Source organism: Calonectris borealis, chromosome 6, assembly GCF_964195595.1.
Source record: "Calonectris borealis chromosome 6, bCalBor7.hap1.2, whole genome shotgun sequence".
Taxonomy (NCBI): Eukaryota; Metazoa; Chordata; class Aves; order Procellariiformes; family Procellariidae; genus Calonectris; species Calonectris borealis.
In genome coordinates, this window is record NC_134317.1 from 18,095,479 (window position 1) to 18,119,273 (window position 23,795).

General features: G+C 60.3%; 3 protein-coding genes across 8 annotated transcripts; 1 reads left to right on the plus strand and 2 right to left on the minus strand.

Moving 5' to 3' along the window:
• Positions 1 to 92: 92 nt before the first annotated feature.
• ZNF142 (zinc finger protein 142) lies at positions 93 to 10,364 on the minus strand. Of its 3 annotated transcripts, XM_075152988.1 has the most exons (9): positions 10,277 to 10,364; positions 9,495 to 9,822; positions 8,281 to 8,892; positions 7,750 to 8,010; positions 6,415 to 7,227; positions 6,028 to 6,205; positions 2,116 to 5,350; positions 1,120 to 1,225; positions 93 to 725 (listed from the first exon to the last, which is right to left on the minus strand). In XM_075152988.1, the coding sequence occupies exons 2-9, from the start codon at positions 9,775 to 9,777 to the stop codon at positions 226 to 228; spliced, it is 5,988 nt and encodes a 1,995-aa protein (XP_075009089.1). In that variant the 5' UTR covers positions 9,778 to 9,822; positions 10,277 to 10,364; the 3' UTR covers positions 93 to 225. The 3 variants fall into 3 exon arrangements, with proteins under 3 accessions (XP_075009089.1, XP_075009088.1, XP_075009087.1); XM_075152987.1 differs by lacking the exon at positions 10,277 to 10,364 and having other exon boundaries at positions 7,750 to 8,007; positions 9,495 to 10,226; XM_075152986.1 differs by lacking the exon at positions 10,277 to 10,364 and having other exon boundaries at positions 9,495 to 10,226.
• A 40-nt stretch (positions 10,365 to 10,404) lies between these two features.
• Positions 10,405 to 16,612, plus strand: BCS1L (BCS1 ubiquinol-cytochrome c reductase complex chaperone). Its single transcript, XM_075152994.1, has 8 exons — positions 10,405 to 10,491; positions 11,377 to 11,753; positions 12,025 to 12,164; positions 12,280 to 12,474; positions 12,845 to 12,908; positions 13,291 to 13,460; positions 13,920 to 14,037; positions 14,725 to 16,612. The coding sequence occupies exons 2-8, from the start codon at positions 11,434 to 11,436 to the stop codon at positions 14,975 to 14,977; spliced, it is 1,260 nt and encodes a 419-aa protein (XP_075009095.1). The 5' UTR covers positions 10,405 to 10,491; positions 11,377 to 11,433; the 3' UTR covers positions 14,978 to 16,612.
• Positions 16,613 to 16,675: 63 nt separating this feature from the next.
• On the minus strand, positions 16,676 to 23,779 carry RNF25 (ring finger protein 25). 4 transcript variants are annotated; one of them, XM_075152991.1, is made up of 10 exons: positions 23,715 to 23,779; positions 23,531 to 23,605; positions 23,353 to 23,455; positions 23,198 to 23,265; positions 22,429 to 22,498; positions 22,232 to 22,303; positions 21,346 to 21,486; positions 20,454 to 20,543; positions 19,965 to 20,099; positions 16,676 to 19,848 (listed from the first exon to the last, which is right to left on the minus strand). In XM_075152991.1, the coding sequence occupies exons 1-10, from the start codon at positions 23,750 to 23,752 to the stop codon at positions 19,123 to 19,125; spliced, it is 1,518 nt and encodes a 505-aa protein (XP_075009092.1). In that variant the 5' UTR covers positions 23,753 to 23,779; the 3' UTR covers positions 16,676 to 19,122. The 4 variants fall into 4 exon arrangements, with proteins under 4 accessions (XP_075009092.1, XP_075009090.1, XP_075009094.1 ...); XM_075152989.1 differs by having other exon boundaries at positions 20,454 to 20,615; XM_075152993.1 differs by lacking the exon at positions 19,965 to 20,099.
• Positions 23,780 to 23,795: the final 16 nt, after the last annotated feature.

The window sequence follows — 23,795 nt, forward strand, 5'->3', positions numbered from 1 at the left end:
GAGACGGGAGCTGGGCTTCTGCTTGCGCTCTCTCCCTGCAGGCACCTGCTCCACGTCTCGCACAGAGCTCCAAACGGCCCAAAGAAAAAGGATTAAAAGGAGCTGAGAGATTCCTTTTATACAGCCGCATATTTTACATCCCATATACATATATGCCTATACACACACATATATCTCTGCAGCAGGCCTGTGCCACTGGAGCCTTAAAGCAGTCAGGATTCGGCCTCACTGCGAAGCGCTGTCCTTCTCCGCGGGGCACCCTCCTTCCTGCTCTGTCCCAGGGGTGCCCCCAGCCTGCCTCTCCCTCTGCACAGCGTGGAGGTGGACGGTGGGCGTGCTGGGGTCCTTGCCCACCCCCTGGCTGGGGTCGCCAGCCCCACGCTCGGGGTGATGCCGCTGGATGTGTTTGATGACCTGGAACTTCTGCTTGGCCTTGTAGGGGCAGTAGCGGCAGAAGAAGGGGTGCTCGTTGGTGTGGGTCAGGTAATGGTGGCGCAGGCCGGCCGCCCAGCGGAAAGCCCGCCCGCAGGCATTGCAGACGTAGGGCTTCTCCTCGCTGTGCTTCTTCAGGTGGGTCTTCAGGAGGAAGCGGGTCTTGAAGGCCTTGCCGCACTGCTCACAGATGAAGGAGCGGGCCTCCCGGTGCCGCGTCTCCTTGTGCACACGCAGGGCGTCCGCCCGGTTGGTGCGGTACTCGCACTCGTCGCAGCGGTATGGCTTCAGGCCTGCAGCGATGGGGAAGGGGCTGGGATGGGGGTACGGTGCCCTCCCTCCTGCGGGTCTCACTGTCCCTGTAATGCCATCACTCCCCAGAGACCCCCCTACACACCATCCTCGGGACTGGGAAGGCGCAGCCAGCCAGCAGGCACCTTAAAACCCCAAATTTCCAAGGCACCATGCCTTGGCCCCTGGGGTCTGTACCGCCTCACCTTCCCTCCCGCCCTGGGGCACTGTCCCCAACCCACCAGCACATGGGAACGTGCTGCCTCCCAACTGCTGGGGGTCCTCCCGCGCCTCCAGCTGGGCCACTGGTAGCAAAGGAAGCATGGAGCTGGGGCCTGTGCAGCCCCAAAGCCCTCCCCGGTGCTCCACAGCCCGTCCTTGGCGGGCAGCACTCACCCGTGTGCTTCGTCATGTGGTACTTGAGCTGGTTCACCCACTTGCACTTGTAGCCGCAGTCAGGACAGAGGTATTTCCGCTCCTCCTTGTGGATCCGCATGTGGTACTAGGCACAGGGCAAGAGGGCAGGGTCAGGATGAGGCCATGCCACCTGCCCTGGGAACGTTCAGGGCTCTGGGGTGCCAGTGAGGGGCTCAAAGTCAGCTCTGACATCTCAAACTGCATGGGGCAAGGAGGGCTGTCTGCTTGCCTGGCAGACTATGGGCAGGGGGGATCCACAGCGGGGTCAGGATGAGACCCCCACACTGCTGAGCTTGCTCTGTCCCTGCCTTTGGAGGGGCACAGGCTTTTCTCCCCACTTAGGTATTTAGGGCAAAGCCCAGGTTAAAACCTAGCCCAACAGAGCTAGCCCTGAGCCAAGCACGTTGCGCAGCCTTGCCCAGGCGGCCCCAGAGGGCTCCAGCTCACCCTGGCCATTAAAAAAGTCAATATTTCTTTTAGCAAAACCAGACCATTTTCCCCTCCATTACCCCACGCCTGGCCCTCCTGTTCTAGGAAAGGCCCTTTACCATGCATGAGGATGCTGATCACCTATAGAAATGAGGGCAGGCTCTGGCTCTGCTTGCAGGGAAGCTGAGCTTTCCCTGCACCGTGTCTAACTGGTGCCACAGGGCTGGCTGCACCCAGAGGACGCTAGAGATGTCAGTGGGAAGAGGAGTGAACACGGACAGCTGCCCACCTTCTTGCTTTGCTACAAATCCCTCTTCCCCTTAATCTGCAACAGCAGGGAGAAGGGTTTACGACAGAAACATATTGTACCCAGGTGAGTTTTACCTGCTCACCTCCTATTCCTGTAGGAGCCACAGAGAAGAGGAGAGAGAGGACAAAACCTCCCCTTGGGAGTTTCTTCTTCCCCAAATCCCTGTACTTGGGATCCCCCCCAACCCACATAGATGCAGTCGGATATATTCCCTATGCCCAAAGCAGGGCTCTCACCTTGAGACGCGAGGGGTCGGCGCAGGCGTATTTACAGAGGTGGCACTTGTAGGGCTTCTCGCCAGTGTGGATGCGGATGTGCCACGTGATCTTCTGCCTGTTCTTGGTGGTGTACTCGCAGTCCGAGCACTTGTACACGCGGGTGCCCCCGTGGCCCTTCATATGCTGGTCGAAGACGAGCTGGTGGCGGCAGGCAAAGTCGCAGAAGGGGCATCGCAGGGGTTTGTCCTGCGGGGCATCTGGCTCGTGGCTCTCCACGTAATGCCACACCAGCTGCTGCCGCTCCTTGGCTGCAAAGCTGCACAGCTCACAGCGGTGGCTGAAATGCTGCGTCTTGTGCTCCTCCAGTGCCTCCCGGGTGGGAAAGGTCTCCTTGCAGGTGCTGCACTCCAGGTGCGGGTGCTGCTTCTGCACGTGACACTTGAGCGTGGCCTCGCTGTGGCACACGAAGCCGCAGCGCGGGCAGCCATAGGACACCTTCTCCTCGTGCCGCCGCAGGACGTGCTGCTTGAGGGCCGTCTCAGAGCTGAAGCGAGCCTCGCAGCGGGAGCAGCCGAAGTTGAGCTCGCCGCGGTGGCAGCTGTTGACGTGGCGGGTGATGTCGTTCTGCAGGTAGCTGCTGTAGTCGCAGAGCGGGCAGAAGTGGGTGGGCGTCTTCTCGTGCACCCGCAGGCGGTGGATGCGCAGCTTGGAGTTGGTGCCGAAGGTCTGGCTGCAGATGCTGCAGGCGATGCGCCCCACGCCGGTGTGCAGGGACTGGTGGGCCTCCAGGCGGTAGCGCCGAGTGGTGCTGAACTCGCAGTAGCGACACTTGTGCGGCTTCACCCCTTCGTGCTTGATGCGGATGTGCTGCCGCAGGCAGCGGGCCTGCTTGCAGGTGAACTCGCACTGGCGGCACTGCAGCTGCGGCCGCTTGCTGTAGTGCTTGCGGTGCAGCTTGCGGTGCAGCCGCAGGGCTTTGGCCACCTTGGAGGTGAAGGGGCAGGAGGCACAGCGAAACTCGCCCAGCGCCACGCAGCCCCTCTTCCTGTGCGTCTTCATGGCCCGTTCCTGGTGGCAGGTGAAGGGGCAGGTGGGGCAGGAGAAACGCCTTCTCTTCGGCAGGGTGGATTTTGGGGGGGCTGCATCCAGCGGGGGCTCACCAGGCTGGCCCGTCTCAACGTTGGCCAGGTCCCCTTTGGGGAGCTCGGTGCTTTGAGGTCCATCCTCCTCAGGATGCACGATGTGCTTCTCGGCACAGTGACTCCTGAGGGCCCGCCGGGAGCGGAAGGCCTCAGGGCACAGGGAGCACCAGAACTGCTCCAGGCTCCGGCACCCGTCCTCCACGTGGGAGGTGATGGTGGAGACACGGGAGCACACAAAGGAGCAGGCGTTGCAGTGCAGCTTCCCTCCCTCCAGCCGGTATTTCTCTGAGGGTTTCCCAGGCTGGGGGGGACAAGCAGCTCCACCTGGCTCAGCCCCATCCCTTTGCTGGGGAGGCTCTTCCGCCACCTCTGTGCTGTCACCCGGCAGGGATTTCTCAGGGGCAGGACAGCCCGAGGCCCGTTCCCCAGCCAAAGGACTGCCCGCTGCCTGCATTTTGTCAGGCAGCAGTTCAGCTTCCCAGGGGCTCTCGGCATGCCCAGACTCCTCCGAGCCTCCCCTCTTGCTCTCCACTGTTTCTGTACCATTATCACCAGGCTGGTCAGCAGGTTGGCACAACCCAGGTGGCTCCTGACCAGCTGGTTTGAGGATCTTGCTCTTCTTCAGGAGGACTGGGCACTTCTTGAGGAGATGGGTGTTGAGCCCCCTTTGTTGCTTAAAGCTGGCGCCACACTCGCGGCACACGAGCGGGGCCCGGCGGCTCTGGCAGCTGGCCTTGGAGTGCAGGGACATGGACTTCTCCTTCCGCGTGATGTACGAGCACTTCTCGCACTTAAAGATCTGGCTCTCTGACTGCACCACCAGCATCTGCACCCTGCCCTCCAGCACCAGCGTCTCCGCCTGCTCCTTGTCCTGCTTCCGCAGCGCCTTCAGCACTGACTCCGAGCCGCCTCTGGCATCATCATCGGAGGCGGCCACGTCCTCTGGGATAGGTGGGTGGCTTTGCTCGGCTGTTTTCAGCACGCTGAGCCAGGCCTCTGGCAGCTCGGCTTGGCTGGTTTCTCCCATCTCAGTGTCTGCCACCAGCTTGTGGTGGTCCGGGCACAACCCCTCGAGGTGGCCCATTGCTTGCCTTAGGGAGCCTTTTCCCTGGCTGTCTCCTGCTGCTACCCTGTCCTCCAGCCTCACCGCCTCATCTTCCTGTACATCTGCCTCCTCTTCGTCAAAGTCCGGGATGTCTTCAAGCGTATTGTCATTGTCCTCCAAGCCAAGGTCATCCCGGGAGCCCAGCATCTCGTAGGCTGTGGGAGGCTCCTTGCAGGACAGCATTTCCACACTCTCCGGCTGTGCTGTGCAGGCTTCTCCAGTCAAATGCTCCAGGAGGGGGTCAGACGAGACGTTAAGCGCCTCCAAATGCAACGTGCAGCTCTCCGCCACGTCCCCAGAAGCAGCGAGCTCAGTCGAGCCTGCAGAAGCATCTCCTTGCACGCAGTCATCTCCCAGGGCATCGCCAGCAGTGGGATGGCTCTGCTCCCCCTCACCCACACCTCCCTCAACCTCGCCGCTGCTCTCCAGGGGAGCGGCACTCTGCCCAAGGAGGGGCACCACGAACGCTTGCTGGTAGCCCTCTTCCCCCTGGGACTCCAGCTGGGATGGCTTCGCCTTTGCCCACTGCTCTTTGCTGGTGAGGGGGGAGCTGGCATCCACGCGCAGGGCTGTGCCAAGCTCGTAGCCAAAGAGCGCCTCGGATGAGCTAATCTCCAGCTCCTTGCTGGCGTAGTTTTCCAGCCAGTCCTTGTCACCGGGGACGTAGCCGTGAATCTTGCGCTTGTGGAAGAAGAGGCTGGTGTTGCTGAAGGTGCAGTAGGAGCAGAGGGCGCAGCGAAACTCCTTCTGCTTGGTGTGCTTGCAGTTCTCGTGGTTCAGCAGCGCCTGCTTGTACTTGGTTTGGTATGTGCAGTACTGGCACTGGAAGACGGGCACTTGGTAGTTCTGCGAGTGCTTTGCCTGCATGTGCTTCTGCAGCTCGTACTTGCGCTTGCAAGCAAAGCCACACACCTCGCAGATCAGACTCTTGCCCTGGTGTCGCAGCTTGTGGCTGCTCAGCTGGTCGGCACGGTGGCACCGGTATGAGCACTGGTTGCACTGGTACCTGTGGGGAAAGCAGAATTGGTCAGGAAGCGTGAGGAACCGGGGCACGCTGAGCCTGGTCAGACACGCCGAGCTCTGCTTCCCCATCCTGGACACATAGGGAAGGGGTACTCTTCGGTTTGCCAGGTCTGACCTTTGCCATCTGGGCAGCTCTTACCACAAGCAATTCCTCCCTGCTGCAGCCCTTGGCACTGCTGGTGCTTTACACCCCCCGCCTGGGGACGGGACGGACGTTCCCTGGGTATCCCATACAGTGACTGTGTCACCCCCCCACATGGATCACACCAGCAGCACCTCCAGCATCCCTGGAGGCAGACTAGACCCGAAGGAGGTGATAATGCAGAGGTAGAAACACGTTTTGGCAGAATCCTGCACGTGCTCAAGCTGGCCTTGGCCCACGAACATCAGTAGAGCCCATGAACACAAGCTCAGAGCTGCACTGATGCGGTAATACACCTCCTTGGCGGCACGGAGACACCCAAGATAGCTTTGCCTTTACAGCACCACGCTGGCAACAACCTGCAAGCTCAAAGACCACATTTCTTACAGAGCAGACTGTAGCCATCCTCTAGGCATGAGAGAGTTTGGCACGTGATGCAGCCCAGAGCAGCAGACCCCCAGAGCAGGATCTGGGGAGCCCTGACTATGCCGCCAGGTCAGCGGGGCCGGGAGTCGTACCGGAGATCTCCAGTGTGCTTCCGCATGTGGACATTCAGGTAGTGCTTCCACTTGGTGATGTACCCGCACTCGGTGCACATGAAGTTCTTGTCGTTGGAGTGGGTCAGCATGTGCTTGGACAGGTAGCTCACATCCCGGCACGTGAAGTCGCAGAGCTCACACTTGTGAGGCTTCTCTCCTGCAGGCAACACAGGAACGCCCTCAGCATGGACTGCCTTCCCCCGTGGGGAAACCAGCTCAGCAGGAGCTGGGGGAAACAGCAGGGATGAGGCCACGTCACGACTTCAGCCAAGCGACGCTGGGGTGGCAGAGCCAGTGATGGGACCCAGGAGCCCTGACCCCCCCCATTCCAGCTCGGCTCTCAGGACCCCCGCAGCGGACACCTACCGGTGTGCAGCAGCATGTGCCGGATGAGCACCCTCTTGTGCGCGGTGGCAAAGGCGCACTCGGTGCACTTGTGGATCTTCTCGTTGGCGTGCATCTTGCCCACGTGGTCGTGAAACTCCACTGGGTTGAAAGTAGCATAGGGGCAGAAGCTGCACTGGAGCTGCTCGCTGCCTGGGTGCCCTTGCTTCTTGTGCTTGCGGAAAACGTGCTTGTTGGAGCAGATGAAGTCGCACTGCTGGCAGTGGAAGGCGTAGTGGGTTTTTCGGTGAGCCTCCATGGCCTCGGCCGTGCCAAAGAGCAGCGAGCAGGCGTGGTACTTGCACTCCACTGCCTTGATACCGTGAGCATCCTTGAGGTGACGGACAAACTCCTTCCGGTCCTCCGCACAGTAGTTGCAGCCCCCCTGGAAGCAGCTCAGCCTCTTGGGCTCGGCTTTGTGAGTCTTCAAGTGCTCTTTGAGGGCCTGGCTGAGCTGAAACTTCTCCTCGCAGACAGGACAGGAGTAAACATCGGAGTAGAAGTTGGAGATGTCCTCGTGCATGCTGGCCATGTGGCGGTTGAGGGCATTCTTCTCCACCGAGCTGTAGTGGCAGAGTGGGCAGCGGTGGGCCTTCTCCCCCGTCTCTCGCATCATGTGGATTTTCAGCTTGCTTTTGCTGGTGAAGTACTTGTGGCAGTTGGGGCACTGCAAGCTGGGGTCGGGGAAGTGCAAGTGGAGGTGCTCCACCAGGTGCGTCCGCTTCTTGAAGCATCGCTTGCATTCGGGGCACATGTGGGTTTTGTAGAGGTACTCAGAGCCCTCTGCGACGTCCCCTGTGAGAGAGAAGGAAGGGGAGCCATCAGCAGGGAAGAGACAGAGAAGAGCACAGGCAGATGTTCGCTCCCTGATCCAGCTGCGCTGGGGTGAGGGCTTATCATAAACAGCAGCCATTTACTCGGAGGGACTGTCTGCACCCCAAGCCACCAGCACGGTTCAGGTGGGCTCCTTCCAGCTCAACGCTGGCAAAGATGACCCAGCGCAGCCTGAATCAGGCCTGTCTGCGTGCCCCTGCTCCCTGACGCCAGGCAGACTTTTGCCTGCTTTTGTCTAAGTCTGGCAGCAGCTGAGGACGGGCAACAGGAGAAGAAGGGACACGTTTGCGTGGGCAGAGGGCAGGAGAGGGGAGAACAGTGCACTGGGACATGCAGGAGACAGGAGGCTGCTGGACGGCACAGGACCCCCACGTCCCACCAGCCTGGCCCACGTTTCCCTGCCAGTCTCGAGGCCATGCTGCTTGTTCATAATACAAAGGCCGAGCAGCTCCTGGTACGGCCCCGCGGTGCCCCGCATCCTACCTTTGAAGTGCTGTGCCCGCAGCACTCTGGCTTTCTTGGGAGCCGCCTTCCCGTCCTCTTTGGCCTCGCCTTCGCAGGGGCTCTCGCCATCCTCCGGCGACTCATCCCCGCCGCTGTCCAACTCCTCTTCCCCAGCTGATGCTTTCCGCCCCTCCAAGGAGCTCTCCCCGGTGCCTGCGGGCTTTGCTGGCCTGGCTTCTGCTGAGGTGGCTTCCCAGCCAGGGTGGCAATTCCCTGCCTCCTCCTGCCCTCCTTCTGCTGCTTCAGTGGGGAAAGACAGAGATCATCATGCTCCAGGTGAGAGGGAGCCACCCCCCCATCACCCACACACGTGCAGAAAACCTCCTGGCTGAGATGGGGGGCACAAACCGTGGGAGGAAGGAAAGCTGCAGAGAGCCGCCGGACCACAGCACTCCCGAGCCCTCTGGCAGCACAGCCTCACTCCCCACTCCTCCCAGTTGTAACTGGGCCGCACGGATACGGCCGGCCTCTGCAGCACCCACAGGCCCCGACCCCCCCACCCAGCCATACCCAATGGCAGGACGCAGCGCTGCTCAAGGCCGCCGGGGCCCGAGCCGGGGGCACCGCCTGCCGCGGGTGTCTCAGTGGGGGGCTCCGCAGCGTGGCCCTTCCTGTGCTGCCAGAAGAGCTTGGCATTGGCCGTGATGAAGTCGCAGTGGCCGCAGTGGAAGGGGAAGTGGGTGCGGTGGTGCTGCTCCATGGCCGGGCGGCTGGGGAAGAGCAGGGGGCAGGCACGGTAGGCGCAGGACACGGGGGAGGCCCCATGCAGGCGGCGCAGGTGGCCACGCAGTTGCTTGCGGTCCTCTGCGGCGAAGCGGCAGCCCTTCTCGGGGCAGGGCAGGGCTCCTGGTGGGGCACGGTGGGTTTTGAAGTGCTCCTTGAGTACGCCGGGCTGCGCGAATGCCTCCTGGCAGATGGGGCACAGCAGGCGCTCGGGAGGCGGCTCCGAGCCCTCTGGCTTGCTCTGGCCCTCGCTGGCAGAAGCCGACAGCACCCCAGGGAGCTCCAGGTGCCCTGGGGGGGCCAGCAGCAGGCACTGGTGCTGGGATAGCAGCGAGGCCTCCGGGAAGCTCTGGCCGCACCTCTCGCAGAAATACAGCTCCACCACTTTGACCAGCACCTCTGCAGAGAGTGAGGGGCGAACGTTAGAAAGGGCTTTTGCCAGGCTCAGAGCTTGGGACTAGCGGTTTAGTTCCAGCTCTGAACAAGGAGGATAAACCCCTGTTGCCACAAATTAGTTTGGAGAACCGCAGCCCTCCTGCTGCCTGGGGTACCCCAGGGCACCTCCCATAAGAGAGGGGACACCACCACCCGGGTGACCACGATGACCAGGTCTGTCCCGTAGCATCTTTGAGGCACACAGAGATGTGAGGCCAGCTTGGCCCCGTTTCTAGCAGGATGCCCCTACACTGGACCCGGGTGAGAAGTGTGCTGGGGGAGGCAGCCCGGGGCGGAGATCTCTGCCTGGTCCCTACCGACAGCCCGGAGCGACCCCCCTCACCCAGCCTGAGGCCCCCACAGCCACCCCTCCCCATCCGCACACCCAGCTTGTGCCAGGTCTACACTGAATGGTGGCACCAGACTCATGATGCACACAGGGTCAGAGACACGAGGGCACTGTGATGTCCCCAGGGTGCCACCTGGAGGGGACAGGACCCCCAGCTGGACCGCTCTCCCTGCGCTGAGCGCCAAGGGGCCCACGCTGCCCTCCCCACACCCTGTACCTGTGGCATTGGCCGCGTTGCTCAGTGTCATGTTGCCAGCCACAGCCTCGATGAATATTTCCACATTGCTTCCTTCAGCGTGAGCCCCTTCCCCAGGCATCGACGCCTCTGCCAGCAGCAAGTCCTGGCTGGCAGTCAGTGGGGGCGTCCCAGCCAGGCCAGTGCTGGCCACACCAGGGCTTCCCATGGCTCCTGCCTCTCCCGATGTGGGCAGGAGCAGCTCCGAGCACAAGGCTTCCATCTCTCTGCTGGCACCCTCAGACACAGCCACTTCTGCACTCATTGCCACTGGGCACTGGCTTGGTGCCAGGCAGGAGGGCCTCTCACTCTGAAACATAAGAAAGCACTTCAAACAAGGGAGAACCCAGAAGCCCAGAGGTCCTATAGGATTTTGGGGGTCAGCCTGTGATGCCAGTCCCCAGGCAGGGGTATGAATCGGGGTATCTCAATCCCTTCTGCCATGCCCCAAGCAGGCTGCTGGCAAAACCCACTGCCACGGGGGAGATGGGGACACAGGGACCGCGGTACCATCCCCAAAGGCGCCCGGGGGCCTCCCCCTGAGCCCAACAACCAGGGCCTGCTCCCCGGGCCTGGGTGGGCCCAGATCCGGGCCTAGCCTACAGACCCGGGCCCAGATAGGCCCAAGCCCGGGCCCAACCCCCAGACCCGGGCCCAGCGCCCAGCGAGGAGGTGCCTATCGCGAGTCCCCGCACGGCCGGGGCCGTCCCGGCCCCCTCACACCGCAACCCCGTCCCGGCCCCGTCGCCCCGGTGCCCCCCCACCTCCAGCCCTGGCGCATCTCGGTGGTGCGCGCCGGGCGGGAGGGAGCGTCACCCTTTGTGCAGCTCGCGCGGCCGCTCTGCTCGGCTCCCGCCGCCCGCCCCGGCCCCGCTCTATGGTGCGAGCCGGCAGCCGGGCGGAAGCGGCGCCGGGCGGAAGTGAGGGTCGGGGTCATAGAGAGCGGCGCGGCGCTCGGCCAGAGCGGCGCTGCGCGGAGGTGAGGGGCGGTGGGGCCTGGGCTGGGGCTGGGGCCGAGGCCGGTACCGGCGGGGGCGAGCTCCTCCCGGAGGGGCGGCCCCGCCGTGGGGCGAGGGGAGGGGAACTGGGCCCCTGCTGTGGGGAAGGCCAGTGTGGGGCCCGGTCTCCTGCGGGGCCGAGGCTCGGCTGCCGGGCAGGGACGGCCCCACTGCGGGGCAGGGACCCTGCCGTGGGCCCAAGGCCTTCCTGTGGGGCAGGGGACGCCCTGCCCTGGGAAGGAGCCTTGCTGCGGGGTCAGACCCTGTTCCGGGAGAGGTGGGATCCTGCTGGAGCGTGTCTGTCTGTCTGTCAGGGGAGGCTCCCCCTCATCCCCGATATCTGACAGGCCTCTGCCGAGGGAGCTGGAGAAACTTCGAGCCCCCTAAGCGTGTGGCTGGTGCCCTTTATCCAGACATGGAGATGTTGCTTCCACCATAGTTGTGCGCCCATTGCCAGCAGCAAAGAACCAGCTCTCGGCTCAGTCTGGGGGTGCACTTCAGCTTTTTCAAACAATAAACGTTAAATAATAGCAGTGGTCGTGATTTCTAGCTGTTTTAAGAATAAAACTCTGTAAAACTCTGGGCTTGTTGTCATGGCTGAAGAAGCAGCAGATGCTCCTGTGCTTGCTTGAGAGCCTCCGGCCCCTGGCCCCCTCCTGCCTGTCTCGGCCAGTGGCCTGCAGAGAGGGAGGAGGCTCCTGCAGCCCGTGGCTGTCCGAACCCTCGGTAATAAGATAAGCACGGATGTGGGAGATCCAAATGTGCCAGGTAGCCTTTCACCTTGAGAACCGGCCACGATAAAGGCCAGGGGACTGTGGGTGATCTGTTGTGTCCACTGCTGCCATTTAGTCCTCCTCTTTCCACAGGTTTACTTCCGGAGCGCAGAGATGATGCTGCGGAAAGGAGACGCTTAACCTCCCACAATGCCCTTTTCTGACTTTGTCTTAGCACTGAAGGACAACCCGTACTTCGGGGCTGGGTTTGGCCTTGTTGGGGTGGGCACAGCCCTGGCGTTAGCCCGGAAAGGGGCCCAGTTCGGACTGGTGGCTTTCAGGCGCCATTATATGATCACCTTGGAGGTGCCCAGCAAGGATAAGAGCTACCACTGGCTGCTGAACTGGATCTCCCACCACGCCAAGCACACGCAGCACCTCAGCGTCGAGACGTCATACCTGCAGCACGAAAGCGGGCGCGTCAGCACCAAGTTCGACTTTGTCCCCAGCCCTGGGAACCATTTCATCTGGTAAGGGAGGTCAGGGGAAAGCAGTCTGGGGACTGACCCTCATTTAGCGAGGAAACTCCAACTTGGGGGGCCCATGGAGGCAGCAGAGAGGATCCTGCCTCCTCCTTGGGTCTGGATTTGGGCAGGAGATGGAGAGTAGCAAGAAGAGTCTGTATTCACCGGTGTGAAGTGATTTCTTTACCCGAGATGAGGGTTCTTGATGCACGACCCGAGCTGGGCTCAGCTGAGTGGTGCTGGACCACCATCCCCCAACCCCGTCTTCCCGTCCCAGGTATCGCAGGAAGTGGATTCGCATCGAGCGCAACCGGGAGAAGCAGATGATCGACCTGCACACGGGGACCCCCTGGGAGTCTGTCACCTTCACGGCCCTGGGCACCAACCGGGAGATCTTCTTCAATATCCTCCGGGAAGGTCTGTAGTGGAGCTGTATGGGGCCCTGCTGGGAACAGCTTGCTCCCTGGAGACTCCCAGGGCTTCACGGGAGATCCTTGTCCCTGCCAGCTGTCCCTTCTGCCTCTCTCTGCAGCCCGGGAGCTGGCACTGCAGCAGCAGGAGGGGAGGACGATCATGTACACAGCCATGGGAGCAGAGTGGCGGCAGTTCGGCTTCCCCCGCCGCCGCCGGCCTCTCAGCTCGGTGGTGCTGGAGGAAGGTGTGTCGGAGAGGCTGGTCCAGGACGTGAAGGAGTTCATCGACAACCCCAAGTGGTACAGCGAGAGAGGCAAGGCTCCGGCATGGTGTCCTCTGTACCGTGCCCAGCGCGGCTCCTTACCCACCTGCAGCCACGGCTGTGGGGCACCACCTCGGGCAGATCCCGCAAACGAGCGAGCCCAGGTGCTGAGGTCAGGCCTGGGTCTGCAAAGGGAAACTCCCCTCGGTTCAATCCAATCCTGGAAACCACGATAAGCCACGGAGTTCATTGCTCCTGCGACATTACTGTGGGGTGGGGCAGGATGCTCGTGGTCCTCTCTGGAGACAGCTGCAGAGAAACTTTGTCCTGCTGCTTGCCTTCCTCTGGTGTAGCCCCACACCTCTGGGGGAGAGAGCTCATAGCAACCCAGCTGGTTCCTAAAAGGACGCTGTCTTCCTAGGGATCCCCTACCGAAGAGGCTACCTGCTGTATGGTCCTCCCGGCTGTGGGAAAAGCAGCTTCATGTGAGTATTGCCAGCTGGCTAACAGCAGTTTTCGTGCCAGCTGCCTGCTCTGGGGCACAGCAGTCTCTGGTGAGAGGGTGTGGATGAATTTGGGTTTGAAATGCCGGAGTGGGCTGTGCCACCTGCGCGGCGCCTGGTGTCAGCGTTCACGTTGCTGGCACCGTCACAGGTCAGGGTGTCGAGCCCTTCGTGCCCTTGCTTTGCACAGCGCTGCATGGCACCAGCGGGCTGAGCAGGGGCTCCCACCTGCCCCCCATATCTGATCCCCGCTGGGGTAGGATGCCTCTGCCCTCTCCCCTGCTGCTGGGCAGGGAGATCCGGTTCTTCCTCCGCTCCGGGCTTTCTCGCTGTGATTCACCCCTGTGGTTTGTGTCCTTCCCAGCACAGCCCTGGCCGGGGAGCTGCAGTACAGTATCTGCCTGCTGAGCCTCAGCGACCGCAGCCTCTCCGATGACCGGCTCAATCACCTCCTGAGCGTGGCACCGCAGCAGAGCATCATCCTGCTGGAGGACGTGGACGCTGCCTTCGTCAGCCGGGACCTCGCCACCGAGAGTGAGCGGTGCCTCCGTTCCCGGGCCAGCGGCGGGAGGGAGGTTTGCCGGCTGGGCTGGGGGGCGGTTTGGACTCTGGGCTCCTCTGCCGCACCAGCAGAGACCAGGAGCGGGCAGCTGTCTGGGGCCTCGGGGCCCAAGCTGGACCTTGCCCAATTTTGGCTAAGCCGTATAAAGGGATATTTGGGTCCTTTATCCTCAGGCAAAGACACTTCTCCTGCCCGGCTATTTTCAGCATGAGGGAGGGGGTGGCTTTCCCCCTCATTCTCTTTTTGGGTTCCCAGGGTGCAGGTGGGCAGGGGAGATGAATGTGCTGCCAGCCAGGGAGAGGCAGAGGGTCAGCCTCAGGGGAAGGAGAGAGTGGGGAGCTTGGCTTAAGCCTCAGGCGATAGAGACATCGCCCATGGGACTGCACGGGTGAGTGGCTGATGGATATGACCTCGGACACCTCTGTCCCCAGACCCAGCTGTGTACCAAGGCATGGGGCGCCTGACCTTCAGCGGCCTCCTCAACGCGCTGGATGGTGTGGCCTCCACAGAGGCCAGGATTGTCTTTATGACCACCAACTACGTGGACAGGTTAGAGCTGCCCTCTGGGAGGGAACAAGGAGGGAAAACCTTGCTTCCTTTTGATGACCTTTATGGAGGGCTATTTGCATCCTCCAACGTGAAGACTGGGGGTTCAGGTTTCCTGAATCCTCCCTTGGGATGCAAATCCTTGATTGCTAATCAGGATCCCCTTTGCTGGAGCTTCAGACGCTTCCTTGCTGTTCAGGCCATGGTTGTGCCCTTCAGGAGAGGTACCAGCTTCCTGCCTGCAGGGATCTGTGGATTTTGGGGTTGTGGCCGTACTGTGAGTGAAATGCTTGCCCCATGCTCAGCACGTTGGGTTGGCAGGATGCAGCCTGGGCTCACGGCACCTGGCCAGACACTGCCCTGTGGCAGGCTTGGCTCACTCCAGACTGAGCTGGCCTTGAGGGTTGTTCAGAGGTTGCTCATGGGACAGAGATGGGCAGAGCTGTTTCCCAGGATACGCTTGTCCTTGTCCGGAGCCAGACCTTCCCCAGTTCTCTCGTTTCTTTTAGGTTGATTTCCACCCTCAGCCTCCCAGGGACAAACGTCTTCCCCACCTTTACCATCCCACAGTGCAAAGCACCTTGCAGATAGGACGCTGGCTGTGCTAGCGTGGAGGGGGGCTTCCCGCAGGACCCACCCTGCAGAGAGACTTTGATCAGGTTTTCAAGGCATCCCTGTGTCTCTCTACAGGCTGGACCCGGCCCTGGTGCGGCCCGGCCGCGTGGATCTCAAGCAGTACGTGGGCCACTGCTCCCGCTGGCAGCTCGCCTGCATGTTCCAGCGCTTCTACCCCGAGCAGCCCTCGGCTGCAGCCGAGCGGTTTGCAGAGCAGGCGCTGGCAGTTTCCAAACAGATCAGCGCTGCCCAGGTGCAAGGCCACTTCATGCTCTACAAGATGGACCCCAAAGGAGCCATTGCAAACGTGCCCTCCATCCTGCTGTGACCAGGGGCCAGCTTTCCCCTGCTACGCTGCGAGGACTGGGACAAAGACTTGACCATACTGGGGATGCCATGGAGCTGCCCAGCCACGCAGGCCAGGTCTCTGTTCACCTCTACCCCTCCAAGGCCTTGGCTTTTTATTAAAACGTGGAGAGTCAGAGCTGCCAGTCTTACAGCAGGGAGAGGGGATCAGCTCTTGCTGCTCCCCAGACTTGGGTGCTTGGCTGCCCCGCTTGCCAGCACGTGCCTCCTGCTGGGATTGCTGTAAGCTGCCAAGGCTCCTGGCTGTGAATCCCCTTCCTTGCGGGGCAGCCTGGGGTCCCCCAGATGGGCATTTCCCTGGGGCAGGACGTTGGGGTACTGCACTGCTAAAGAGCTGCTGGTCTTTGAAGGGAGAACAGTCTTCTCTGGTGTTTGAATAGTCTCTGTGAAGTGTACAACTCGGCTCTTGGCTCCACTCCCTTCGCCTGTTAGTTGCCCCGCTATCCAGCTGCTGGTCCAGAGTCCTCCTGACCAGGGCCTGGCATGGCCAGTACTGCAAATCCAGTGTTTCAGAAAAAAGCAGCTCCCAAGAGACAGCTCGTTGTCCCTCGGGCTGCAGGCTGGTGCCACAGCTCCTGCCCTGCCGGGCTGCGATGCCAAGTCGCAGATCTGCTTGGACATCGTTCCTGGGTGGGCATGACTGTCCCTCCTGCCAGAGGAGGAGATGTGGGGCCCTAGAGCTACTGCAGGCCTGCGTGTGAGGGCAGATGAGAGGCTTTGGCTGGTTACAGAATACCTTCCCACGAGCTTGATGTTAACCCCAGCGTGAATTTCTGCAGCCAGGCCAGCCTGGTGCAAGGTGCAGAAAAATGCCTGTTGGAGGTGACTACTCCTCCCCTTCCAGCAGGAGAGGCCCTGTGTGGCTGAAGGAGGGATTTGGCCAGCTGCTGGCAGTCTCGCAGCCTTTTCCCTGTCACTGGGCTTCCTTCCTGCCAGGAACAAAAGTCCTGGATGGGCTGTTAGAGCCACAGGTGCCTGAAATGCAATTGAGAAGTGGGCAGGTTCTGCACCTCCTTCCCAGAGCCAGCGGTCAAGGTGTGCGTGCTGACCCACAGAATGAGCCAGCCAGAGCCTCTTCCCTCCCCAGTCCCTGTTTCAGAGTCCTGAAATCAGCTTCCCCAGAGCCAGCCCTGTGTTCATGTCCTCGTTTCAGGGGCTGCGTCACCTTGGCGGGGCTGGGGGAGCTGGTTCCAGGTCAAACCCAAACCTTTAGGTCGCTGCTCAGCCCTCCTCTTGGCTCTGCCCCGCGGGGCCAAGGGCGAAGCTGAGAGGGCGCGGGGATAGGAAGGGCCCCAGCCGATGCCACCGGGCTGAATTTCAGCACAAACGGGCGCTGCTTTGATGCAACCCCAGACTTGCACAAATGTTTCCGCAAGTGAAGGGTTGTTCCTGTGGCCACGGGGTGGGTCTCTAGTGACTCAGGGCGGCTCCCAGAGCAGGGTGCTGCTGTTGGCATCTCAAACCCTGTGCTCGGCCATCCCGCAGAGGCTGACTGCTCAGATCCAGCCTCTTCCCTCAAAGCCGAGGGTCAAAACTGGCCAGCGAGTGGCTGGTGAACGCCTCACAGCAGTTTGGGAGGATGGGGGAGTGGTGAGGAAGAGACAGAGGGGACATGGACTCCCAGCCCAATGCCACCACACAAGAGTACAGGCAACATCTGTCACTCTGCTTGCTTTTAATAGTGTTAATGCTACAGACGCTGCCAGTGCCCTTCTGCCCGGCCTGAGTGCTTTTGCCAGTTAAGCCTCACAACAGCCCTGTGAGGTAAGGTGACAGGCAGACACCAAGCGAGGAGCCCCAAGGCAGAGTGCAGGCTCCGTTCCTCCCTTCCGACCCAGAGGTTTGTTTTGTTTAGCCCAAATTCATTTCCACGCACTGTTGCAAAATGTCTTCTGCTCCAGGCTGACAGGAGTGAGTCAGAAAGGTGAGGGCCCTTCCTAAATCGCTACTCCCAGGGAAAAAACCTCCCCTCTAACATGTCTGGCATTTGATTGAAGTTACCCAAGTCCTCACTCACTCCGATTTCCATGGCTGAATTCCCATGCTCCAAACACCGGGCACAACAGTTTTCCTGCTGAGAGTAAACCTGGCTCACTGAAGAAAGCCAAGGAGCTTCAGCTTCAGCTGCTGTGAGGGGCAGAGATCTCTGTGTTTCTTTCAGGACATAATCAAACGCCTTTCTTGGAGCGCAAGTGAAGGCAGGAGGCAGCAGAACAAGCACCAATGTCAGATAAAGTTTACACCTTTTCACTGCAGCGTGGACAGGCCATCCACCCAGAAACCCGCTGGAACAAGGACAGAGTGAGCACTGAAGAAAAATTAGGGCTGTCTTCAGGGAGCAAGTGCTCAGCCCTCATCCCCAGCAGGGCACAACGTCTGACTCTCAGATCCCCAACCTCAAGACAGGTAGTGTAGGCTCAGACCAAGGAGGGGGAAAAAAAGTGCTTTTAGAGCATTAGGGTTGAAAATAGGCCAGTGTTGGAAATTTAAGCATGGAAGTTTAAACACCAACCCCTTCAGGACATGGTCAGGCGTGGAGAGAGCAGGGCAGCAGGTGAGGAGGGCCCATTCAAGAGACAGCTTTTGTGCACCCTTCATGTGCCAAAGCATCAGTCAGGCAGAGGCAGCACAAACGCCCTCCCAGCGGCACGCAGCCCTTGGTTTCCTAGGGATCTCACCCGAAGCTCTGGCAAGCCCATTGCAGCACATCTTTGCATTCAGCAGGAGGAGGAAGACAGCAACGACCCATGTGTGGCCAAAAGAGAGGTGGGGGGCACAAGGCACGAACAAGTGTGAAGGAATCATTACTGTCTGGGTCAGCCAGACAGCTTATACCGAGGCAGGCAAAGCAGGGACCGGGGAGCCCTCCTGCCACCCAGGAGTGCCAGGGGAAGGTCTCTGCCTTGGCCCCAGGTATAGAGAGCAGGGAGGGAAGTGAGCAATAACAGGGATCAACACCTTCGCTCCAAACAGCAAAGAACAGGAGTGAGAGGGCAGAGAAAACAAAGGGAGCAGGCTCTGGAGAAGACCCAACAAATTAATTTAATGGCAGTGTCCCACTTCAGAGGCTTAGGATTGCCCGTCACGGCTCTGGAGTGGGACACTGTTTACATCTGTGAAGCAGCAGAAGGAACTGCACCAAGTTAGTTTAAACAGCAAATCCTCATTTCTTTGAAGCAAGATCAGCTTGAAGATGAAAGGAGGGTAAGAGGAGCCAAAGTATTGGGGCATGTCTTCACTCCGGGCTGTTGGTAGCCCCAAGAGACAGCCTGGCCTTAGAGGGGGATCCCAACAGATACAGGTTGCTCTTCTCAGGTCTCCCCCATCAGCTTCTGCCTGCACAAAAGCAGCTGAAGGACAAGGCAGGAGCTCCAACTAAATTCAGGCTTCCTGGGGGAGCAGGAACCAACCCAAAGCCTCAGCCACCAGACAGCCCTGACCTGCCAATGTGTTGATTTAAGCTTAATTTAGCTCTCCTGGCTGGGACTGGGAAGTGTCCTGTTGTACAAAGGACTTGCCTGGCCCAGCCCATCAGCTGAGCAGTGGTCAGGGCTGCGGGAGAAGCGATGTCTCCAAGGGACAGGGACAGCAGTTGGAAAGGCGCTCTGAGAAGGACTGGGGGACACAACAAGCTGAGCTCTAGGCTGCTGCCCTGGCACAGCCTCATCACTTGGCACCACCACGGCTCCGCTGGGACTGGCTTCCAGGGAAGGTCCTGCCACAACTCTGGCTCTGCTATGGCACTGCGCTGGGCTCAGTCTATTTGCTCTGTAGGTATGCACGTTTCTTGGCAGCTCACATACAGGGATGATGGCTGCGGGTCCCCGGTCAAGGCTTCTTCTGCCCCCTGGGTCCTCCGAGACCAAGGCTGACGTGATCTGTCAGGAGTTGGCTTCTCCAACGCTAGTGACAGCCAGTCGCTCACGCCAGGACGCTTCACACTGCACGTACCCTGGAGACACTGCCTGTCCTAAGCTGTGCGACATGCCGACTGCCTCCTCCCTCCCAAGGGGTACGGTGTCTGCTTGCTACTGCTCCACCAGAGCCTTCACTGTTCTCCCCAGAAACAGCCCTTCCCTCCCCCAGCCCAGCCCCTCACCGCTCCTGCTAGGAGCCGCTCTCCTTCTCAAGGAGATGGGCTTCTCGACGTCCACTGGGCCTGAACACTCCTCGCCCTCTTGGCGCTCTGTGGTAGGAACCACGCTCCTGGACCCTGGACCTCTCCCACCTCCCGCAATCCCAGGGCCTGTGGTGGCCCTGCCAGCTGGGAGCTGCTCTGTGGTCGCTGCGGTTGAACGCCAGGTTCTCTTTCTCCCTGCCCCGGGCCTCAGCCCCCTCCTCTGGGGTCCATTTCTCCACATCATGGTGCTCCTCTTTCAAGTCCACTGCCTCCGTTACTGGTGAGGGGTCTTCAGAGCACAACTCCTTTCTTTCAGCCAAGGCAGCAGCCCTGCTTCTGCTGTGAGGCTTTGGAAACTCCTGGCTGTGCCTTCCACTGGGTCTCCGGTCTGGTCTCCGGCTGAAGCCCCTGGGCCCCCTGGAGCCATGAAGCAGATGACAGGCTTCCTCTGCCGGTTCCTGCAAGCTGCTGCACGATTGCCTGCCCTGGCCTCTGGGGCCTGGCCTCTCCCCTCTGTGCCTCTCCTTCTTGCTCTGTTGCTCCCTGGGCACAGCAGGCCTCTCGGGCCGCCCGGGTTCTGCCCTGGCCTCCGGTGCCCCGGCTGGCTCTGGAGCCGAGGCTTGGCTGGGCAGCTGGGGCGCGTCCACAGCGCTTGCACTCACCGGTGGCTCAGAGGCAGCGGCTGCTTGGCTTGGATCAACGGCAGCTGGAGGCTGAAAGAAAGAAGCCACTGGTTAAGAAAAGGACAGGGCAGCCCCACAGCAGATGACAGCGCTTGGTCCTGCAGTCCAGGGCTCCCCTCGCCAGCTCTCTGCCCCCAGTGCCATACCGCCTGGAGGCTGATGAAGTAACGGTTCCTCTCTGCTTCAGGGTCAATGATGCCCCCTTTCTCTTGCTGTCTCTTGAAAATTAAGCGCAGTTCTTCTTGGTGCTGCAGCGTCTTGGCATCTGGCCTGTAAGGCTCCTGAGCGGCAGAAAGCAAGGCGGGGTAAGGGCTCTTTCAACACCTAGCATAGCTGGCAGTGCTAAGAGCTACTCCCCAAACCCTCCTTTGATCACACAAGGAACACGGGATACAGAGCTCATTTCATGGTCTAGGAGAAGAAAACTCAGGGCTATACAACTAAGCCTGCTCGTTGTGGACACATCAAACAATCAGGAGACACCCTGCTAGGTTTTATGAACTGCCCTTTGGATGGGCTGCCTAGGAGGACCCGAGAGCACGCAGCATGCGTTCATTCATCCGTCCGTTACACTGTCCCAGTTGAAGCTACCCAGCGAGCGGGCGCAGCTGGGCAGGTGAGCCCCCACCTCTTACCAGCGGGTGCTGCGGGGGCGGCGCCGCCTTCAGAGCACAGAGATCGTAGACCAGGGTCTCCCGGCAGACGGGGCACTGCACACCGACTTCCTGCGGGGAGGCGAGAGGTGATACCAAACCCCAGCCACGACCCAGCCCATGCGCTGCCGGATAATCCCCAGCCTGGAAGTGGAACAGGGTGGCCTTCTTCACTCTTCTGCCAGGGCAGGGAAGCCCAGGGGAGTTCCAGCAGCATGAAAGCAGCCTGGTGTTTCAACGACTGCTACAGAAGGTGTCTCCACCACGAGGCACACCAGCATTTGTGCTCCAGTGGCCGACTGCTGTACAAACCAGCTCTGTCAGCACATATGGCTCCAGTCCTCCTTAGCCTAGGATCTATTTTTCCCCCACTCCAAAGTGGAGCGTGTCATCAACCCTTTGAAAGGGTTGTGCAGGAAGGAACCTTCGACTTGTTTCACGCTCAGCTGTGCTGTTTGCTCTGCGGCCAACAACTGTTCCAACATCTGCTCAGGCAGGTTTTACCCCCCAGAACGCAGGTGATGATGTTTATCCTGCTGCACACCCCTGCAGTTCGAGGACTAGGGAAGTAGCTCTGTTTTCTAACTCCTGTGGTTCCAGATCTCCAGAAATGCTACCAACTCCCCTGCTCCCTCACACAGCACGCGCTGATCCAGAGATCAAATAAACCAACTGCTAAAGTACTAAAAACTCACAGGGTAATTTTGGTTGGAAAGGGCTCTTGGAGATCACTTGGTCTAATCACTGCTCTGATTCTCAGCGCAGGCACGACACTGCCAGGTCAGGCCAGCCCTCGCGCCGTGTCCCAAAGGGGGTGACAGAGACGTCATGAGGGCCTGTGCAGGAGGCCGGGGGGGAATCCAGGGCCTGGTACCTGTTTGGGGGATGGCGCCAGGTGCTGCTCTCGCTCCTCCTGTTGCATGAGGATCTCTTCCTCCATGTGCTGGGCATAGCGGGCCAGGCAGTGGGAGTGGAAGTAGTGGTAGCACTGGGTCTTTGTGAAGGCTTCTCTCTCCTGTAGAGGACAAAGGGCAGCTTTAAAGGGTTTCTGAGCACAGGGTTGTGTAGCCTCCCCAGCTGAGGCGGGCTTTCACTCCCATGTCGGCACTGGCAGTGGGGAATGAGCACTATTGCTGGCAGAGACACATAACATCTTCTGCTGGGCTTCATCTCTACCTCCTCAGCTCTTACTGGGACACTGCTCCCTATTCCAAGAGTGAGAAATACTCCTGATGTCAAGCTGCAAAGTTTTTGTGACTGATTTATCTGCATATGTTCCTGTGTAAGCAGCGATCTTCCCACCTGATCTGGTTCTTTCCAGGCAGGCACCGCCTCTTCTTGCAATCTGGACAAGGCACGCTCCCCTGTCCCCACAGACCTTAGCACCCGCACGGATGTTTTCCAGTCCCTCCTGACCACCTGTGTGCTGAACTCCAGGTGAGGTTTGACCAACACAGGGAAGCTGAGATGCACCAGCAACTACCCCCAGACCCTACCTACTCCCTGAGAGACGCTCCAGCGTCACTCAGTGCCCCTGTACCCCGTTTCTGTAGATGATTATTTTCGGGCTGACTGGGGGAGTAGCACATACTGCCTTAGGAAGGTCCATGCTGAGTAGGACTGCCTATAGACCCGGGGGGGCAGGGGCTGCTGAGGCACAGCCCGGTCCCAGGCCGATATGCCAAGCTTTGAGCCTCAGGCTCTCTGTTCTCTTGCCTCACTTCCCAGCCAGCTTGCAGGGCCGGGGGACACGTTCCTACCTGGAATCCATAGAGGCAGATCACACACTGGCCATGAGGAATGTTGTTGTCAGTGAGAATCTCCTTCCCCTTCTGTGGAGGCATTAAAGCAATATTTCACTCACTGGCCTGCCCATAGGCGCAAGGCTATCCCACCCCTCAGGCAGTCAGGGACCAGTGTCTGTGGCTGGTGACCCCCAATCTCCCCCAACTCTCACCTCAATCAATTCGTAGAGCACCTCTGTCCCCAGCCTGGCTTCAGCAACACTTCTGAGGCTCTGGGAAATCCTACAGCAAAGCAGCAGCCATACTTAACACAAGTTTATCCACACCTTTTCACTCTCCCACCTACCTGTCACCCCACCACGATGACAGGAGGAAGAAATAGAGCACTGGCCTTCAGGCTTTGCCTGCAGCATGGGACAGGCACACATATGTGTGCACACATATTCCCATACTCCCCACAAGCCAGTGCACAGGAAGCCTTTGTACTTAGAGGACTTGCAAGAGCAGGCTTGCTTGGCTCCTTGGCTTGAGCTCACCCAGCACCCTTCAGATTTGGTGAATCTCAGGCTTCATTTATCAGATGGCAGCCCCTGACCAGGACTGGTGGGAGCCACGTTACTCCTGTGCTGCCGGCAGGTACCAGGGTCTCTCTGCATACGCTCCGCTGCACCAAGAACAGGAGCACAATGGCAACAACGGGCTGCCTGAGGACTCGGTTCAGTCCCACCTCTGTCAAAGCAGGACCAACAGCTTCAAAGGCCCAGGAGATTTAGATTACAATTCAGGGGGATCACAGGGTGGACCCCTCGGTGTCAAACTCCGCACCAGTGGCTCCCATGAGATTTAAGACAAAGTGATTTAGGGACCTGTATCCATTTATTAACTGGACACACGTGAATTTGAGAGAAGGCTTTTCCACTAGCTCTGCCTCCCGATCTCCGGAGGAAAGGATCGCCCTCTCCCCTCCCTTCCGGCACTCACTTTTGAATTTGCTCATCTGACAGCCCCCGTGGGTTCCTGATCGAGATATCCGGAGGTTTGTTGGGATACTAGGAAAAAAAAAAAAGAAACACCTAAAGCACAACAAGGAAGGCCGGGGCAGGGAGGAAAGGGGGCGCGGGGGGCCGGCAGCCTACCTGGGGGGGCACGGAGAGCACCAGGGTGAAGCGGACGTACTGGGAGTCCTGGTCCTGGGCCGTGGCGGGGTACAGGGTGATGCTGATCTCCCAGGGCTCCCACCTGCGGGGCAGGCCGAGGTGAGGGCCGGGCCGGGCCGGGCCGGCCCCGGGGGGGGATGTGGGCCGCGGTACGTACCTGCTGCGGCCCCGCGCCACCCGCAGCTCCTCCAGGTAGATGGACTCCAGCACCTCCACCTCCGGCGGCAGCGCCCTGCGGGGACCGGGTGGGAGTCAGGCGGCGGCGCCGCCGGCCCCGCTGGGCTGGGGGTGCGGGGCACCGGGACCGGGGTGGGGGTGTGTGGGGGGTGTGTGTGTGTTACCAGTCCGTCGCCTCCTCCTCCTCACCGGCCGCCGCCATCTTCCTGCGCGCCCCGGAACCGGAAGCGGAACCGCAGCGAGGG

Bases quoted from the DNA above. Each gene is read 5' to 3' on its own strand.
- BCS1L (XM_075152994.1), top strand. From the start codon at position 11,434: ATGCCCTTTTCTGACTTTGTCTTAGCACTGAAGGACAACCCGTACTTC. The intron at 11,754-12,024 runs GTAAGGGAGGTC...TTCCCGTCCCAG, and splicing joins CCTGGGAACCATTTCATCTG to GTATCGCAGGAAGTGGATTC. The intron at 12,475-12,844 runs GCAAGGCTCCGG...CTGTCTTCCTAG, and splicing joins CAAGTGGTACAGCGAGAGAG to GGATCCCCTACCGAAGAGGC.
- RNF25 (XM_075152989.1), bottom strand. From the start codon at position 23,752: ATGGCGGCGGCCGGTGAGGAGGAGGAGGCGACGGACTG. The intron at 23,456-23,530 runs GTACGTACCGCG...CCTGCCCCGCAG, and splicing joins GTGGCGCGGGGCCGCAGCAG to GTGGGAGCCCTGGGAGATCA. The intron at 22,304-22,428 runs GTGAGAGTTGGG...ATGCCTCCACAG, and splicing joins TGCTCTACGAATTGATTGAG to AAGGGGAAGGAGATTCTCAC.
- ZNF142 (XM_075152986.1), bottom strand. From the start codon at position 9,831: ATGTTTCAGAGTGAGAGGCCCTCCTGCCTGGCACCAAGCCAGTGCCCA. The intron at 8,893-9,494 runs GTACAGGGTGTG...CACTCTCTGCAG, and splicing joins CAACGCGGCCAATGCCACAG to AGGTGCTGGTCAAAGTGGTG. The intron at 7,228-7,749 runs GTAGGATGCGGG...TCTCTCTCACAG, and splicing joins GCGGGCACAGCACTTCAAAG to GGGACGTCGCAGAGGGCTCT.